The following is a 19625-nucleotide window of genomic DNA, read 5'->3' as shown; positions in this document are numbered from 1 at the left end:
ACAAAAACATATTGCTTTGTACTCTATTCATGTATTTTTACCCAGACATCTGAGATAATCAAGTCATTCTATCCAAATGAATCTATATCTTATATTTATCTATTGTCTATCCATTCCAGGCAGGTACATGGGCTGAAGCAGAAAATTGCTGGAAAGTCTTTGCCAACTGAGAAGTTTGCCATCCGAAAAGCCCGTCGCTACCTGACTGAGAACCCAGTTACACTACCTGCTGCACCTCTGGTCAGTACAAGTCTCCGAAACCCGACCCTAGGTGACTCTTTTGGCAAAGAAGAACTGGGTCACTGCCTACGTTACTACCTTATTCGCTTAAATAAAATCGAAAATATAGCTAGCAAGGTTATTTTTAATGAGTGCATTTCGCAAGTGGGTAGTGCATCAACTACCTTCACTAAAACCACTGGAACGGTTTTGCCTGCAAACTTTGGAGAGTTGTCTGTCTGAAGAGGACCCAGCACGGAACAAATTTCTTTCCATTATCGAAGTTGCCAAAAGAGTCCGTCATTGAAACCAGACCCTAGTCACTGTTGGCTAGGGTCGGGTTTTCAAGACTAGGTCAGTACTGCGTGGTCTGACTATTACAGTGTAACTGTGACACCTTGTGGCCTTGTCTGTCCAATGCAGGAGATGATGTATATCTGGAACGGCTACACAGTCATCGGGAAACACAAAGACCTGACAGAGGGCATGCTGAAAACACTGGACGAGGCACAGGCGAAACTCGAAAGTAGCCCAAGTAAGTAACACAAACTCATGTCCCCCTTAGAGAGTTGATATTGCCTCTACACAGTCTAGTGTGTGAGAGTGATGGGCCTGAGTGTCGTATGTTGTGTTCCTCAGGGACCGAGTTCTCCATAGACGACCAGTGTCTGCTGAGCCTGCTTAGAGGTCTCTGTCTGAAGCACCTGGGACACCAGGAGGAGGCTGAGCACTACTTCACCCTTGTCCTCTGCAAGTGAGCTCAACACACACCAATATTCAGCACACACTCAAATTTTCACAACATGACAGTAGAAGAGACTTACTCGATTACTATTCCTTACAAGTTTAGCAAATACTTCCTTTCTTGTTTAAATCCTGATCTCTGCTGTATTTTTACTCTTGTCAGTGAAACACAGATCAAGTTTGATCACTACTTGGTTCCCAATGCACTGCTGGAGCACGGGCTGCTATGTCTGGAACAAGGGAGGAAGGAGGAGGGAATCAAACTACTGGAGACGGCCAAGTGAGTGTCTTGGTTCTTACACAACATTATTATCTCTACCCATCCCATTACAGTAGTTCATTGGAATTCTTAAACATGACTTGTTTACAGTAATTATATAAGAACAGATAGTTAAATCATCTGGTCAAGCTGTTTCATTGATCTGCTCTTTCCCCAATATTTACAGGCAAAGTTACAAAAACTACTCCATGGAATCGCGGACCCATTTCAGAATCCAGGCTGCTTTGCACAAGGCCAAGGCCACAAGCGAGAATGGAATTCACACCATGCCCTCCAGCCCATAGCTGATGTGGGCAAAACAGGCCCAAAGTCCAGCCATCCCAAAGTGCACAGCCCAATGCAGCAGGGATGAGGCAGAGTACCAAACCACCCACTACCAGCAACAAGTGCTTGACTTGCCAGCCATCAAGCTTTCAAAAAGACACACAACACTACACTAGTACATTAAACAGTCAAAAGCATACAGACACTAGTTATTTACTCAGACAAAGAAAATCTACGCAATATATAGAAAATACCTCACTAATAGATGGAAATGTACAGGGTCTCATCCGTCTATTGCAAAAACCTATTCGTTACCAATGCCTGAATATCCTCCCTCTAGAATAAATACATAAATTCACTGACAAACATGTATTTTCACACCTGTCACAAGGGCTTCTGCAACATACAGTATTCGAGTGGTTAACGGTATTCTCCTTCCTGGGTTTTGCCCTCTGCTCGGAGCTAATGACTCAAATCATTGTGTCCAATCTTGGACAAGGTCTGTCTTGGGTTGACCATGTTCTATGGCAGATAACCTCCTTCCCTAATGCTTTTATCTCTCTGATTATTTGACTGGATTTATTCTTATTTCTTCATTTTCACCCTCCTTTCCCCACTCTGAACAGCTCAATGGAAGTTTTGGCACATTGGATCAACTGAAACACTTTCTGTGAAGGAATGCATGACCAGTCCAACTGAATTTTTGTGAAAATAGTGCCCACTGACTGCACAAAGTTAAGTCATCCAACCGTGCAAACTCACATTGCAGGAATACACGTGTGATGGTAAGGGGTTATTTTGTCTGTGTATTTATTTATTAACTGTAATGGCGCCTTTTACAAAATTGTCCCGTTTTAAGTGGACAGATGAATGTGTCTTTTAGAAAGGCAGACTCCTTCCTTGTTATCTTAATGTGGACACAATCCAACAGTACTTGAGCTCAAACAAACAAGTCTTTCAGATTGACACAGAAAAAACAGGCTGCCAGTTCCATCTGTAGTAAGTGAAGCGTTGACAACCACTAGAGCCTTCCATATATATAAATATACACCTCCAACATCATCCTATACAAGAATGGCTTATAGGAAACTATTATATATTAAATAGTTCCTTTCCTGTGTAATAAATGAGCTAATAGACTGTGTATGACCAATGTTATTTGTAATTAGATTTTTTTTTCCTTTTTTCATGTTCTATGATTATTGAAACTTTATGTACAACAAGATGAGTATCCAACCCCAAGCACTAGAATGGTGTCTCAAGTTTAAATGTAATCAGAACTGATTTATTCATACTTAGAATATGGTTTTGGGTGAAAGCAATTGACCAGGCGTCCATTTAGACTTTTCTAACGGGTGGAGGAAATGTAGACATTGATTTATTTTAAATGGAGATGATTGTAGTTTGGGATGTTCAAATTATTATGTTAGACATTACTCGTTTTGTTCCATGGTTTTCTTTGAATTAACTGATATTAGTACAAACAATCTTATTAGCACTGGATGTTGAGGTCAGCATATTATATGGGAACTGGCTACTAAACAGATTGACATTCCTGGGCCTGTACATACTGAATGTTTGTTTTTTAATTTAAGATTAAATGATAAGTAACTGAAATTGAGTCTGGTTATTTTTTTTACTCTTGTATGACCTACACTCTGAACACCAAGCTGCTGTCTGGTTTTCAAATTGGTATTGTTTGTGTACTTATTTCATAAAACGGTATAAAGTGACTAGGAACAGTCAAAACTGCCATATTAGGCAGCCAGGAACCAACTACGACGTGCTGTAAGGCACCTTCAACTAAACTGTATCCCCTCCTTCAAAAACACAGAAATTACAAATATATTGAACATTTAACATAGTAGGTATAGGCATTTTATACCACAGTAACTGCTACTGGAATAACGTTTCCTTGTGACTACGCACTACTACTAGTGTACATGCAGACGCAGTTATGTAGAAAACTGCCAACGAACAACTAGCTGTACTTAGCTACATACTTGCTTGTTACATTGTAATTCATGTTAAACGTTACCAAATATAATTTTGTATCATGTTTTTAACAACGGTCTGATTGGTGAGATGGTGGAGAGCTTCCTTAATACAGATCGCAGTTGATTGGTCCGTGCGTCAAGGGGCGGTGTTTCATGTTGCTACGTTCGTTACCTTCCCAGCGTTTGACGGGGCTGGAAAGTCCCTTTCAGACGGTCTTCAGTCTGAAAATTAGAATCCGTTTTTAGAGTATTAATAACTATTAGGTGTTTAGCTTTATTACGTTCAACCTGCACATAGGCGATGTGAGAGTTCTAGCTAGCAAACAACCGCTAAATCACTTCAGTTTGAGGGTGTACATTGGCTAGCTGGCCAGCCAGGCTCTTTGTGTGGGGATGTTGTTTTTCTTTTGAACATCACAGCTCTCGTGGCTTGTTAGATAATTTGTAATGTATTGAAGCCCATAAGATTGATAGCATACGGTGCGAATTTTGACTGAAAGGTTAGAGAAAGTGGCCTGTGGACGTTGCAAAGCGACAAAGATATAAGGAGTTTGACGTCGAGGAGATGGGGAATTGTCTAAAATCTCCAACCTCGGATGATATTTCATTGCTTCATGAATCACAATCGGATAGAGCTAGTTATGGTGATGGGGCAGAACCAGATCAGGAACCACCGCCACCATACCAGGTAGGTCATTAGCTAATAGTATTTAAATAAATTCAGGTGTTTTTCAAGGTTCGACATGCGAAGGAACTTTTCAAATTGGTGCTGCCTTTATGTGGCGCTGGCTAACCGAAGTAAAAACAAACTGCACTCAAGCTTGCCAGCCAGTTATGATTTTCAGATGTTCATGTAAACAGTAATAACCAGCGGACTCTGGGAGATATGGCAGGTATACACACACAGCCTTACATTGTTTATCAATGCTGCACACAACCATCAACTAGCTGTCCTTTTACATTATCATCTTGTTCTATTTCTACAAGGATTTAGGGTGAAATGACAAGTTTACTATTGCTGCAGTCTTTAGTTTTATCAGACCATCATGTCTTCCTTCATTACATATCATCATCACAGAACACTGACCCAAGGGACTCATGAGATGCAAAATTATCTAGCAATGCATTTTATGAAAACAGCCTAGTAGTCACACACTACAGCAAAAAGAGCCTGGAGATGCTCATCATACTCCTGGAAGGAAGTGTATGGCCTGAAGTGTTGAGGGAGAGACACAAGGCAAAAGCTGGCTGTTTTTTTAAGCTCAAGCGAGAATCCAAAATATACTTGACATAGGCCTAGACCAAGGACTACAGAAGCGCCAACCTTTGCTTTTAGCGCAACAAAGAAAGATAACTTAAAAAGTCGAATGATATTCAGAACCTGTAAGCTCCCTGATACAGGCAATGGCAAAAGCCTACATTGGAGAACACAGATTGAACTCTTATGCTGATGAGAAAACAGCAGTCTTTGTGCTCCCTAATTGTTTTATGACCAGGTTGTTGCAGGTCATTGTCATTATAATAATCCAAATATGGATTCCTTTTCTGTAAGTCGGTCATGTTACGTAAGACTTTAGCCAGGAAGGAATGAGTGTCACCAGGTTAATTCTCTAACTCAAATGTGAAGATAAGCATGTTATACACAGATCTTGATAACTGGAGTCCCCCTGCCTGAACCCTTCCAGTAAAGGTCTCCAATGGCCATGGCTGACACGGGTGTCGGCTTCCACAACTCCCAGAGCTTTGGCCACCTACTCTTTCACCACAGTCTCCGGGTCTCATGTGACACCAGAATGATCCATTAATTAGTTTGAGCCTACTTACCAGAGTACTCCAAGACTGTAAGACGCGTTCAAGAGAACATGAGGTCTGATCATACACAGCTTGCATGATGACGCATACCTAACTCATTTCGAAAAGTAATTTTCCTTATCACTTTATCTGTTTAGATTTTCTACTAATCTACATTTAGAATATGTCTTTGTTCTTAAAAAATTGACATCACAAACAATTTACCAACCGGTAGAATTAAAGTTGACTGCATATGTCAACATTATAAGGGAGTACAGAACAGAATAAGTCATTTTTATTTCACCAAAATGCAAACACCTATAATACCCATGAGGCCATTTAAAAGTCAAGGGAAAGCAGCCTCTTAAGTGGCATCTGTCCAGATTATACCCAATAATACAAAAGAAAACAAACAAAAACATGTTACTCTCATTTGCACAGAAATGCAGATTCACACACCCCGGATACTGTGTTTTTCTGCTGAAAACCATTAGTCTCTCATTTTCTCAGAATTTCGGTGTTTACTTGAGTCCCTTGGGTCCAGGATCAGGAATGAATAAGAAGGGTTGGAATTCAACAGTCTGGAGCTGATTTTCCAGTAACAGACTGGATGGCAGGACGCATTGTGCAATATCCTGGTTAAACAGCTGAGGCGCTTGTTGGATTTTTCAACACTAACTGGCTTGTTTGAACCATAGCTTGAACAAAGGAAGGCCAGATATCTACTTTAGGACCCACATCATTTCCAATTTAGACGCTTGCCTTGGGCACTCGCCAAGCATTTTTGATTACGCTTTCTTCTTTTAAACAGAGACCTGCCAATGCTTGGTATGTTTGGAGAGCCTTGGAGCTGCCCATTATCATTAAACTGCTGCACAGTTGCACTAAGTTTTGATTGAAAAATGTCTATAATCATCAAACCTTCAGAGTAGAAAACTGGTAACATTCACAAATTAACCTGGCTATGGTTAGACAAAAATGTAGCATGTAATAATAATAAGGATTTTTTTGTTGTTGTGGGAATAAATACCATTTGATTCTTTTACAGTTCTCAGCCCAACAGTGAGGCTGTAAACACCAATAATGTCGTTTTTTTTCTTTTTTTTCTGGTAAATAATATCTTAATAAACAAGACTGACACATACTCCTTGAATACCAGCTCAAAGGAGATGTTTAATGGGGGATTGTGTTACTGTCATCACCCTCCACTGCGTGGTGATCTGAGGAAGAAGGCTCCCCTATTATTTGCTGTGTTACTCTGCGGTCTGTTGTGAGAGGAAGAGGTGTACAGAGCTAGTGGTAATTTGGATAACAGCTGGCGAGAGTGCTGACTGACTGGGCCAGAGGAGATAACTGCCTGTCTGTGTGAGTGGAGGGGGGCAAGGTGTGCAATCAATATATACTGCTCCAAAAAATAAAGGGAACACTAAAGTAACACATCCTAGATCTGAATGAATGAAATAATCTTATTAAATACTTTTTTCTTTACATAGTTGAATGTACTAACAACAAAATCACACAAAAATAAGCAATGGAAATCCAATTTATCAACCCATGGAGGTCTGGATTTGGAGTCACACTCAAAATTAAAGTGGAAAACCACACTACAGGCCGATCCAACTTTGATGTAATGTCCTTAAAACAAGTCAAAATGAGGCTCAGTAGTGTGTGTGGCCTCCACGTGCCTGTATGACCTCCATACAACGCCTGGGCATGCTCCTGATGAGGTGGCGGATGGTCTCCTGAGGGATCTCCTCCCAGACCTGGACTAAAGCATCCGCCAACTCCTGGACTGTCTGTGGTGCAACGTGGCGTTGGTGGATGGAGCGAGACATGATGTCCCAGATGTGCTCAATTGGATTCAGGTCTGGGGAACGGGCGGGCCAGTCCATAGCATCAATGCCTTCCTCTTGCAGGAACTGCTGACACACTCCAGCCACATGAGGTCTAGCATTGTCTTGCATTAGGAGGAACCCAGGGCCAACCGCACCAGCATATGGTCTCACAAGGGGTCTGAGGATCTCATCTCGGTACCTAATGGCAGTCAGGCTACCTCTGGCGAGCACATGGAGGCCCCCCAAAGAAATGCCACCCCACACCATTACTGACCCACCGCCAAACCGGTCATGCTGGAGGATGTTGCAGGCAGCAGAACGTTCTCCACGGCGTCTCCAGACTCTGTCACGTCTGTCATATGTGCTCAGTGTGAACCTGCTTTCATCTGTGACGAGCACAGGGCGCCAGTGGCGAATTTGCCAATCTTGGTGTTCTCTGGCAAATGCCAAACGTCCTGCACGGTGTTGGGCTGTAAGCACAACCCCCACCTGTGGACGTCGGGCCCTCATACCACCCTCATGGAGTCTGTTTCTGACCGTTTGAGCAGACACATGCACATTTGTGGCCTGCTGGAGGTCATTTTGCAGGGCTCTGGCAGTGCTTCTCCTGCTCCTCCTTGCACAAAGGCGGAGGTAGCGGTCCTGCTGCTGGGTTGATGCCCTCCTATGGCCTCCTCCACGTCTCCTGATGTACTGGCCTGTCTCCTGGTAGCGCCTGCATGCTCTGGACACTACGCTGATAGACACAGCAAACCTTCTTGCCACAGCTCGCATTGATGTGCCATCCTGGATGAGCTGCACTACCTGAGCCACTTGTGTGGGTTGTAGACTCCGTCTCATGCTACCACTAGAGTGAAAGCACTGCCAGCATTCAAAAGTGACCAAAACATCAGCCAGGAAGCATAGGAACTGAGAAGTGGTCTGTGGTCACCACCTGCAGAACCACTCCTTTATTGGGGGTGTCTTGCTAATTGCCTATAATTTCCACCTGTTGTCTATTCTATTTGCACAACAGCATGTGAAATTTATTGTCAATCAGTGTTGCTTCCTAAGTGGACAGTTTGATTTCACAGAAGTGTGATTGACTTGGAGTTACATTGTGTTGTTTGTGTTCCCTTTATTTTTTTGAGCAGTGTGTATATGTATATATATATATATATATTTATTTTTATTTTTTATTTGACCTTTATTTAACCTGTTAGGGCTAGGGGGCAGTATTGACACGGCCGGATAAAAAACGTACCCGATTTAATCTGGTCACTACTCCTACCCAGTAACTAGAATATGCATATACTTATTAGATATGGATAGAAAACACCCTAAAGTTTCTAAAACTGTTTGAATGGTGTCTGTGAGTATAACAGAACTCATATGGCAGGCAAAAACCTGAGAGATTCCTTTACAGGAAGTGGCCTGTCTGACCATTTATTGGCTTTCTTTGACATCTCTTTCCAAAACAAAGAATCTCTGCGGTAACGTGACACTTCCCACGGCTCCCATAGGCTCTCAGAGCCCGGGAAAAAGCTGAATGTCGTCATTCCAGCCCCAGGCTGAAACACATTATCGCCTTTGTCAAGTGGCCGATCAGGGGACAGTGGGCTTAGGCGCGTGCACTGGTCGCCCCCGTCTTTCTTTTTTTTCCTCTATTTACCGAAACGCAGATTCCCGTTCGGAATATTATCGCTTTTTTACGAGATAAATTGCATAAAAATTGATTTTAAACAGCGGTTGACATGCTTCGAAGTACGGTAATGGAATACTTAGACATTTTTTTTCACGAAATGCGCCATGCTCGTAACCCTGATTTACCATTTCGGATAGTGTCTAGAACGCACGAACAAAACGCCGCTGTTTGGATATAACGATGGATTATTTGGGACCAAACCAACATTTGTTATTGAAGTAGAAGTCCTGGGAGTGCATTCTGACGAAGAACAGCAAAGGTAATAACATTTTTGTTATAGTAAATCTGATTTTGGTGAAGGCTAAACTTGCTGGGTGTCTAAATAGCTAGCCCGTGATGGCTGGGCTATGTACTGAGAATATTGCAAAATGTGCTTTCACCAAAAAGCTATTTTAAAATATCGAGTGCATATCGATATATCGTACATATCGAGTGCATAGAGGAGTTCTGTATCTATAATTCTTAAAATAATTGTTATGCTTTTTGTGAACGTTTATCGTGAGTAATTTAGTAAATTGTTAGTAAATTCCCCAGAAGTTTGCGGGGGGTATGCTAGTTCTCAACGTCACATGCTAATGTAAAAAGCTGTTTTTTGATATAAATATGAACTTGATTGAACAAAACATGCATGTATTGTATAACATACTGTCCTAGGGTTGTCATCTGATGAAGATCATCAAAGGTTAGTGCTGCATTTAGCTGTGGTTTGGGTTTATGTGACATTATATGCTAGCTTGAAAAATGGGTGTCTGATTATTTCTGGCTTGGTACTCTGCTGACATAATCTAATGTTTTGCTTTCGTTGTAAAGCCTTTTTGAAATCGGACAGTGTGGTTAGATAAAGGAGAGTCTTGTCTTTAAAATGGTGTAAAATAGTCATATGTTTGAGAAATTGAAGTAATAGCATTTTTAAGGTATTTGAATATCGCGCCACGGGATTAGACTGGCTGTTGCGTAGGTGGGACGATTTGGTGCCACCTACCCTAGAGAGGTTAACTATGCAATTAAGAACAAATTCTTATTTACAATGACGGTGTACCAAAAGGCAAAAGGCCTCCTGCGGGGACGGGGGCCTGGGATACAGTGGCGGTTCTAGACCATTTCAACTGGGGGGCCAAGCTGGGGCCAGTTGTACTATTAGAGGTGCCAGTTACATTAGACGTTATTGTTGTCATATCGTTTTCTTCACTGCATTGCAGGCATTAGCAGGCAAAAGACCATGTTCATAATCATTAGTGTTCCGCGTTGGCACTGTCTAATAACGGATCTAAAAAAGAACGATAGCAAAAATTTGTTATGTAGAAATAATTTCATACTCCACATTTAGGGGGTCCACAAGGGGGTCCAAAATTGTTGTCACAGGGGCACTGCCCCCCCCCCAGAACCGCCCCTACTGGGACAATTTTTTTAAAATTATAAATATAGGACAAAACACACATCACAACAAGAGAGACACAACACTACATAAAGAGAGACCTAAGATGACAACATAACAGCAAAACATGACAACACAGCATGGTAGCAACACAACTTGACAACAACATGGTAGCAACACAACATGGTATCAGCACAAAAACATGGTACAAACATTATTGGGCAAAGTCAACACCACAAAGGTCAAGAAGGTAGAGACAACAATACATCATACAAAGCAGCCACAACTGTCAGTAAGAGTGTCCATGATTGAGTGTTTGAACGAAGAGATTGAGATAAAACTGTCCAGTTTGAGTGTTTGTTGCAGCTCGTTCCAGTAGCTAGCTGCAGCGAACTGAAAAGAGGAGCGACCCAGGGATGTGTGTGCTTTGTGGACCTTTTACAGAATGTGACTGGCAGAACGGGTGTTGTATGTGGAGAATGGAGGCTGCAGTAGATACCTCAGATAGAGGGGAGTGAGGCCTAAGAGGGTTTTATAAATAAGCATCAACCAGTGGGTCTTGCGACAGGTACACAGAGATGACCAGTTTACAGAAGAGTATAGAGTGCAGTGACGTGTCCTATAAGGAGCCTTGGTGGCAAATCTGATGGCCGAATGGTAAAGAATATCTAGGTCCCATCACTGTAGCTACTGTCATCAAGTTTCCTGACATGACTAATCCGAGGGTCTATTTACCTCCTCACCCAATGACAGAGCAGAGGCCCTCTTTTATTGATCATATTCAGTCTAGCACAAAGGCCATTATCCTGTTTTATTGATCGTATTCAGTCCAGCACAATGGCAATTATCCTGTTGTCAGTGTGTTTTATGGTTTGACCTCATTGGATTGAAAACCTTGCAGACATTGAAAAGGCTGCCTGCCTGTCACAGCCAGGGCTGGAGGGGAGAGCATGATCTAAGACTTACCAGCAGCGTGTGCTGCCCTGGACTGAGAACTAACACTAAATCTCCCCTCAGAGGTGTCATGAGGCCTGGAGGAAAGAATTGGAGGCAAAAGGAGGAGAGAACATGTATCACAGTCACTGCTCTGGTGAATGGAAGTCTTGTCAATGTTTTGCTTTGAGCCAGCAAGCTCAGTTCGGGCTGTGAAGAGGGAAAGTTTTTGCTTTGGAGGGGTGGTCTAATGAGCTGTCAGACCTACTGCTGGCGGGAGAGAAAGGTGAGAGAGTGAAGGCAGAGGGAAAAGAAAGCAATGAAAACAAAGCTTCGATTGGAATAGATGCTGACTTCACAATGTTTAAGACACTCGCCTTCACACCTCTGTATCAATAGTGAAAGGAAAATATGGGGATAATTTAAAATAATAATTCCTCACCAGTGAATTCCTCAGATGTGACCGACCGTTTTTGTGTGGAGCTGCTCTGGTACCCGGTTCACCTGCAGATCCTTGGTCTCCCACTCCCACAGTGCACCAGCTGTCTAGCCTCACTGGCCTGGCTGTGCTTCCATAGAAATGCTTGAGGATAGGAGATGCAAAAAGAGATCAGTATTACTGTACTCTTGTTTCCCTGTTGTACTGCACAGTGTGTCCTATCTAACATTGTTGATTTCCAATAAAGTATCTTATTGTGTATAATGATAAATGTTTATCCCAGGCTCTGGCAACTGGGACTAGTTTTCTTCTAGTGGAAATCACATTTTATGGTATGCTTCAAGAGAAACAACCCTCCTCAAATGATCCAGTACGAAGACAAAATATACTTATCATGCCTGTATTATACATTCTTCAAGTATGAACACAATGACGGACATGTTCCTTCGAAAAGACGTGAGTCAGACTGACTGTACTCTGAAGGCATTACAACATTGTGGCGTTCCCAAATTATATACACTGCTCAAAAAAATAAAGGGAACACTTAAACAACACAATGTAACTCCAAGTCAATCACACTTCTGTGAAATCAAACTGTCCACTTAGGAAGCAACACTGATTGACAATACATTTCACATGCTGTTGTGCAAATGGAATAGACAACAGGTGGAAATTATAGGCAATTAGCAAGACACCCCCAATAAAGGAGTGGTTCGGCAGGTGGTGACCACAGACCACTTCTCAGTTCTTATGCTTCCTGGCTGATGTTTTGGTCACTTTTGAATGCTGGTGGTGCTTTCACTCTAGTGGTAGCATGAGACGGAGTCTACAACCCACACAAGTGGCTCAGGTAGTGCAGCTCATCCAGGATGGCACATCAATGCGAGCTGTGGCAAGAAGGTTTGCTGTGTCTGTCAGCGTAGCGTCCAGAGCAAGGAGGCGCTATCAGGAGACAGGCCAGTACATCAGGAGACGTGGAGGAGGCCATAGGAGGGCAACAACCCAGCAGCAGGACCGCTACCTCCGCCTTTGTGCAAGGAGGAGCACTGCCAGAGCCCTGCAAAATGACCTCCAGCAGGCCACAAATGTGCTCAAGCGGTCAGAAACAGACTCCATGAGGGTGGTATGAGGGCCCGACGTCCACAGGTGGGGGTTGTGCTTACAGCCCAACACTGTGCAGGACGTTTGGCATTTGCCAGAGAACACCAAGATTGGCAAATTCGCCACTGGCGCCCTGTGCTCTTCACAGATGAAGCAGGTTCACACTGAGCACGTGACAGACGTGACGGAGTCTGGAGATGCCGTGGAGAACGTTCTGCTGCCTGCAACATCCTCCAGCATGACCGGTTTGGCGGTGGGTCAGTCATGGTGTGGGGTGGCATTTCTTTGGGGGGGCCGCACAGCCCTCCATGTGCTCGCCAGAGGTAGCCTGACTGCCATTAGGTACCGAGATGAGATCCTCAGACCCCTTGTGAGACCATATGCTGGTGCGGTTGGCCCTGGGTTCCTCCTAATGCAAGACAATGCTAGACCTCATGTGGCTGGAGTGTGTCAGCAGTTCCTGCAAGAGGAAGGCATTGATGCTATGGACTGGCCCGCCCGTTCCCCAGACCTGAATCCAATTGAGCACATCTGGGACATCATGTCTCGCTCCATCCACCAACGCCACGTTGCACCACAGACTGTCCAGGAGTTGGCGGATGCTTTAGTCCAGGTCTGGGAGGAGATCCCTCAGGAGACCATCCGCCACCTCATCAGGAGCATGCCCAGGCGTTGTATGGAGGTCATACAGGCATGTGGAGGCCACACACACTACTGAGCCTCATTTTGACTTTTTTTAAGGACATTACATCAAAGTTGGATCAGCCTGTAGTGTGGTTTTCCACTTTAATTTTGAGTGTGACTCCAAATCCAGACCTCCATGGGTTGATAAATTGGATTTCCATTGATTATTTTTGTGTGATTTTGTTGTTAGCACATTCAACTATGTAAAGAAAAAAGTATTTAATAAGATTATTTCTTAAATTCAGATCTAGGATGTGTTGTTTAAGTGTTCCCTTTATTTTTTTGAGCAGTATATTTAACTGTTACGTCAGAACTAACTGACAAAGGACAAACAAACAGGCCTTTGACAGCCAGGCCAGCCTTGACCAACATGGGGCCAGTCGGCCAGCCAGTAGTGTGTTTACTGTTCCTGTTTGAGAGATCCCCAGGTGTCCTTACTGTACTACTGTATGTAGAACAACTCTGCACTGGTTCAGCCTGTTACTACTCTGACTGTCTCAGGCTCTGATTGGCTGTTAGATCTACACTTGTTTGTTTAACCTTCCCCATTGAGATAACCAACTGTTTCCCCCTTCATACCCCCAGCTCCCGTAAGTGCTAGAGACTGAGGCGACATGTTGGGGGGCTTGAGTGGGGGTAACTTGGAGGGGGGCCTATGTAAACAAATGTTTCAGTGGCAACATTTGTTCATATTTGGTTTATGATGTGGCGTTTAGCTGTACTGATAGAATAATGGGTCGTTTCTACCTTAAAAAGCACAAGAAAGAGGACCCACCATCTCAGATTGTTATGAAATTGTTAATGTAGTTAGAACCAGGTTAGATTAGCATTCCTGCAACATTATTTTGTTGAAATATCATTTGAATTCTGAGAAATTAAGCTAATTGATTGCAAATTGGTTTTTTTTAAATTATAGGATACATATAATATTCAATAAATATAGTACATGACATCCAATTTGGACCCAGAAAAATTTGAACAATGACAAAGACGCCAATCCCAAATCGGCAACGATTGTACAGTTTCAGTTCACTATGTATGACAAGTAGTATGGAGCTGCGGCTCAGAGTATTATTTCTTCATCCTATGTAACGTATTCTCAGTGAATTTGGTGATTGGATTTGTTTCCCCTGTTCAGAGAAATTAGTTGTTTAAGGTTTATGTCCCATCCTACATCCTGATATTACCAGGTTTTGACCACTAGATGCTGTTTCTGCTTTAGATTATTTTATTTTAAGTCTCTCCCCCACCCAATGTTAAAGTGATATTTTTCATCCAAATTACAAAATGACATTGGTTTCCTTACCCTGTAAGCAATCTATTCACAAAAAAAAGAATCACGACAGCTGTGATGGAACAGGGAGTTTCGGTACAATTTTTTAAATGCTGACAGACAAATTGTTCGTTCGACATGGTGGGATCTTTTTGTGTCGGTAAAATTAATTATGCGAGAAATAGCGGTGGAAAAGCCTTTATGCGCATATATTGGTATAATATCCATCATATCAAAGTAAATTTGGTGTCACATGATATTGTGTGGGGTAGAGGTCGACCCATTATGATTTTTCAACGCCGATACCGATTATTGGAGGGCCAAAAAAAGCCGATGCCGATTATTCGGGCGAATGTTTTTTTACTTTATTTTGTATTTTTTTTGTAATAATGACAATTACAACAATACTGAATGAACACTTATTTTAACTTAATATAATACATCAATAACATCTATTTAGCCTCAAATAAATAATGAAACATGTTCAATTTGGTTTAAATAATGCAAAAACAAAGTGTTGGAGAAGAAAGTAAAAGTGCATTATGTGCCATGTAAGAAAGCTAACGTTTAAGTTCCTTGCTCAGAACATGAGAACATATGAAAGCTGGAGGTTCCTTTTAATGAGTCTTCAATATTCCCAGGTAAGAAGTTTTAGGTTGTAGTTATTATAGGAATTATAGGACCATTTCTCTCTATACCATTTGTATTTCATATACCTTTGACTATTGGATGTTCTTATAGGCACTTTAGTATTGCCAGTGTAACAGTATAACTTCTGTCCCTCTCCTCGCTCCTACCTGGGCTCAAACCAGGAACACATCGACAACAGCCACCCTCGAAGCAGCGTTACCCATGTAGAGCAAGGGAAACAACTACTCCAAGTCTCAGAGCGAGTGATGTTTGAAACGCTGTTAGCGCGCACCCGCTAACTAGCTAGCTATTTCACATCGGTTACACCAGCCTAATCTCGGCCTAAACAGCGCAATGCATTGCGAAGAGCTGCTGGCAAAACGCACGAAAGTGCTGTTGCCTACCACCGCTCAGTCAGACTGCTCTATCAAATCATAGACATAATTATAATATAATAAACACACAGAAATATGAGCCTTAGGTCATTAATATGGTCGAATCCAGAAACTATCACGTTTATTCTTTCAGTGAAATACGGAACCGTTCCGTATTTTATCTAACGGGTGGCATCCATAAGTCTAAGTATTCCTGTTACATTGCACAACCTTCAATGTTATGTCATAATTACGTAAAATTCTGGCAAATTAGTTCGCAACAAGCCAGGCGGCCCAAACTGTTGCATATACCCTGACTCTGTTGCAGAGGTGACACATTTTCCCTAGTTAAAAGAAATTCATGTTAGCAGGCAATATTAACTAAATATGCAGGTTTAAAAATATATACTTGTGTATTGATTTTAAGAAAGACATTGATGTTTATGGTTAGGTACAAGTTGCAGCAACGACCGTCCTTTTTTGCGAATGCGCACCACATCGATTATATGCAACGCAGGACAGGCTAGATAAACTAGTAATATCATCAACCATGTGTAGTTAACTAGTGATTATGATTGATTGATTGTTTTTTATAAGAAGTTTAATGCTAGCTAGCAACTTACCTTGGCTTCTTACTGCATTCGCATAACAGGCAGGCTCCTCGTGGAGTGCAATGTAAAGCAGGTGGTTAGAGCCTTGGACTTGTTAACCGTAAGGTTGCAAGATTGAATCCCCAAGCTGACAAGGTAAAAATCTGTCGATCTGCCCCTGAACAAGGCAGTTAACCCACCGTTCCTAGGCCGTCATTGAAAATAAGAATGTGTTCTTAACTGACTTGCCTAGTTAAAAAATATTTATAAAAAATAATTAAAAAAATAAAAAGAATTCGGCAAATCGGTGCCCAAAAATACCAAATGTTATGAAAACTTGAAATCGGCCCCAATTAATCGGCCATTCCGATTAATCGGTCGACCTTTAGTTGGCGTTTTTCCTTTTTTTTTGCATTACAACCTGTCATTTTTTATGTATTTTTATTTGGATTTCATGTAATGGACATACACAAAATAATCCAAATTAATGAAGTGAAATGAAAAAAAATATTTGTTTAAAAAAAATATTGACAAAAATAAAATACAGAAAAGAGTGGCATGCGTATGTATTCACCCCCTTTGCTATGAAGCCCCTAAATAAGATCTGGTGCAACCAATTACCTTCAGAAGTCACATCATTTATTAGATTGCACACAGGTGGACTTTATTTAAGTTCACATGATCTGTCACATGATCTCAGTATATATATACACCTGTTCTGTAAGGCCCCAGAGTCTGCAACACCACTAAGCAAGGGGCACCACCAAGCAAGCGGCACCATGAAGACCAAGAAGCTCTCCAAACAGGTCAGGGACAAAATTGTGGAGAAGTATAGATCAGGGTTGGGTTCTAAAAAAATATCAGAAACTTTGAACATCCCACAGAGCACCATTTAAATACATTATTAAAAAATGGAAAGAATATGTCACTACAACAAACCTGCCAAGAGAGGGCTGCCCACCTAATCTCACGGACCAGGCAAGGAAGGCATTAATCAGAGAGGCAACAAAGAGACCAAAGATAACCCTGAAGGAGCTGCAAAGCTCCACAGCGGAGATTGGAGTAGCTGTTCATAGGACCACTTTAAGCTGTACACTCCACAGAGCTGGGCTTTACGGAAAAGTGGCCAGAAAAAAGCCATTGCTTAATTAAAGAAAAAATAAGCAAACACGTTTGGTGTTCGCCAAACGTCATGTGGGAGACTCACCAAACATATGGAAAATTTACTCTGGTCAGATGAGACTAAAATTGAGCTTTCTGGCCATCAAGGAAAACGCTATGTCTGGAGCAAACCCAACACCTCTCATCACCCCGAGAACACCATCCCCACAGCATGGTGGTGGCAGCATCATGCTGTGGGGATGTTTTTCATCGGCAGGGACTGGGAAACTGGTCAGAATTGAAGGACTGATGTATGGCGCTAAATACAGACAAATTATAGAGGGAAACCTGTTTCAGTCTTCCAGAGATTTGAGACTGGGATGGACGTTCATCTTCCAGCAGGACAATGACCCTAAGCATACTGCTAAAGCAACACTCGAGTGGTTTTAGGGGAAACATTTAAATGTCTTGGAATGGCCTAGTCAAAGCCCAGACCTCAATCCAATTGAGAATCTGTGGTATGACTTAAAGATTACTGTACACCAGTGGAACCCATCCAACTTGAAGGAGCTGGAGCAGTTTTGCCTTGAAGAATGGGCAAAAATCCCAGTGGCTAGATGTGCCAAGCTTATAGAGACACCCCAAGAGACTTGCAGCTGTAATTGCAGCAAAAGGTGGCCCTACAAAGTATTGATTTTGGTGGGGTGAATAAATATGCACGCTCAAGTTTTCTGTTTTTTTGTCTTATTTCTTGATTGTTTCACAATAAAAAATATTTTGCATCTTCAAAGTGGTATGCATGTTGTGTAAATCAAATGATACAAACCCCCCAACAATCTATTTTAATTCCAGGTTGTAAGGCAATAAAATAGGAAAATGCCAAAGGGGGTGAATACTTTCGTTAGCCACTGTAACTTATGATGAACTTTACAGGGTGGTTAAAGTCCACAGTGATCTTGATGCTCCTTTCCAATAAATATCTAGGGTATTATTCTAGTGACATGATCAATGCTTGACTGCCTTTTGACAAATGAAAATATTTTGGCTCTTATCCATAATAATCTCATCATGTAGACTAGCCTACCCGAACTGTATCTGCGAGCTGTTGGCTAGCGCACTCGTGGCAAGACCAGTAAGCACATTTGCTATTTAACGGTATATAGAGTTGAAAATGCGATGGAAACACATTGAACTTTAGATTTTTATTCAGTACATGAAAAATTAGGCCAAATAAAAGTACATTTTGTTTGCACTACGTCATCACACAGTGATTTTTATCCACAACAAGTCCATTTGGTGGAAACACACCACTGGTGGGAAAATGTGCATATTTTCTTCGTGTTTTTTTAATTAAAATGTTATATTTTCATGAAAATACATTCCCAATTGGATGGACACCTAACTAGTGTTAGAATGTTTTGGGATCCAACTCGGATGTTATATGCTGTATGAATACAATGTTACATTTGGTGCAATCAATTAGCTTCATTTCTCAGTTCAAATTACATTTCAACAAAATAATATTTCAGGAATGCTTATCTGTTTTTAACTACAGAAACGACTTCAGAACAATCTGAGATGGTGGATGTCATGGCTTGCTGAAATTACATGGAACGACCCTAATGTGATATGACTAATCTGACAGTTACAGGCTTTCCTGTGAGAAAATGGAACGCAACATCCATTGATGTTCAGGTTTTTCTCCCCTGTTGTGTCGTTATACACTACAAGGGTGTACACTATAGTGTTTGCAGGTTAAACGAATGACTTGGTTGCTCTGAGGAGCGCCAGACTGACGGCTAAGATTTCACAGCGAGGGCTACAGTTTCTTCTATTGTTTTCAGAGGGAATAATGCAAAGTCATGCTGCCTATTGTAGAAGGCCTTGTTTTGTTTATTTCTCAGGAAACCGCTGAAGATTTTTGTTGTGAAAGCAGCATCTGACTCTTTGCATCACTATGACATTGCTGTTTGAAAACAGGCTGAAGAGAAATCTGTGTCATCAGACATTCTTTCACTGCTGCCCATAACAACAGACTTGGACGTGCCTGTAGCCTCCACACAGACACAGGCCAGTGGCCACAGGGACACTGCCACTCCCTCAGTGGCTTCCTTCAGGGAAGTGTGTCTGTGTGTATGTGTGTGTGTGTGTGTTGCTGTGCATCTCCAGGGCTGTGCTTCAGTGCCAGGCTCTCAGACGGGGCTTAGGAGTTCAGGCAGCCAGCAGAGCCTTCTATTGTTTATCCCCTGAAGGAAGCCACTGAGGTAGTGGCAGTTGCTACTGGCCTGTGTCTGTCTGTGTGGAGATTACA

At 42.0% G+C, this 19625-nt stretch overlaps 2 protein-coding genes across 4 annotated transcripts in view; both read left to right on the top strand.

The window, feature by feature from the left end:
• LOC106613900 (tetratricopeptide repeat protein 39A-like) overlaps positions 1-3124 on the top strand; it is a 35160-nt gene extending 32036 nt beyond the window's left edge. For all 3 annotated transcript variants that reach the window (XM_014216645.3, XM_014216644.3, XM_014216646.3), the window contains 5 exons: positions 120-240; positions 643-754; positions 859-973; positions 1127-1243; positions 1410-3124. In XM_014216645.3, coding sequence (XP_014072120.1) covers positions 120-240; positions 643-754; positions 859-973; positions 1127-1243; positions 1410-1527 — 583 coding nt within the window. In that variant the 3' untranslated portion in view covers positions 1528-3124. The remainder of the gene's footprint in view (positions 1-119; positions 241-642; positions 755-858; positions 974-1126; positions 1244-1409) is intronic.
• A 566-nt stretch (positions 3125-3690) lies between these two features.
• The window catches only part of rnf11b (ring finger protein 11b), a 33676-nt gene continuing 17741 nt past the window's right edge, over positions 3691-19625 (top strand). Inside the window, exon 1 of the mRNA XM_014216642.3 lies at positions 3691-4192. Within this exon, the coding sequence (XP_014072117.1) occupies positions 4070-4192 (123 nt within the window). The 5' untranslated portion in view covers positions 3691-4069. The remainder of the gene's footprint in view (positions 4193-19625) is intronic.

Source organism: Salmo salar, chromosome 10 (assembly GCF_965601325.2).
Source record: "Salmo salar chromosome 10, fSalSal1, whole genome shotgun sequence".
Lineage (NCBI taxonomy): Eukaryota > Metazoa > Chordata > Actinopteri > Salmoniformes > Salmonidae > Salmo > Salmo salar.
The sequence above is the reverse complement of the archived record's forward strand: the minus strand, read 5'-3'. Positions and strand labels throughout refer to the sequence as shown.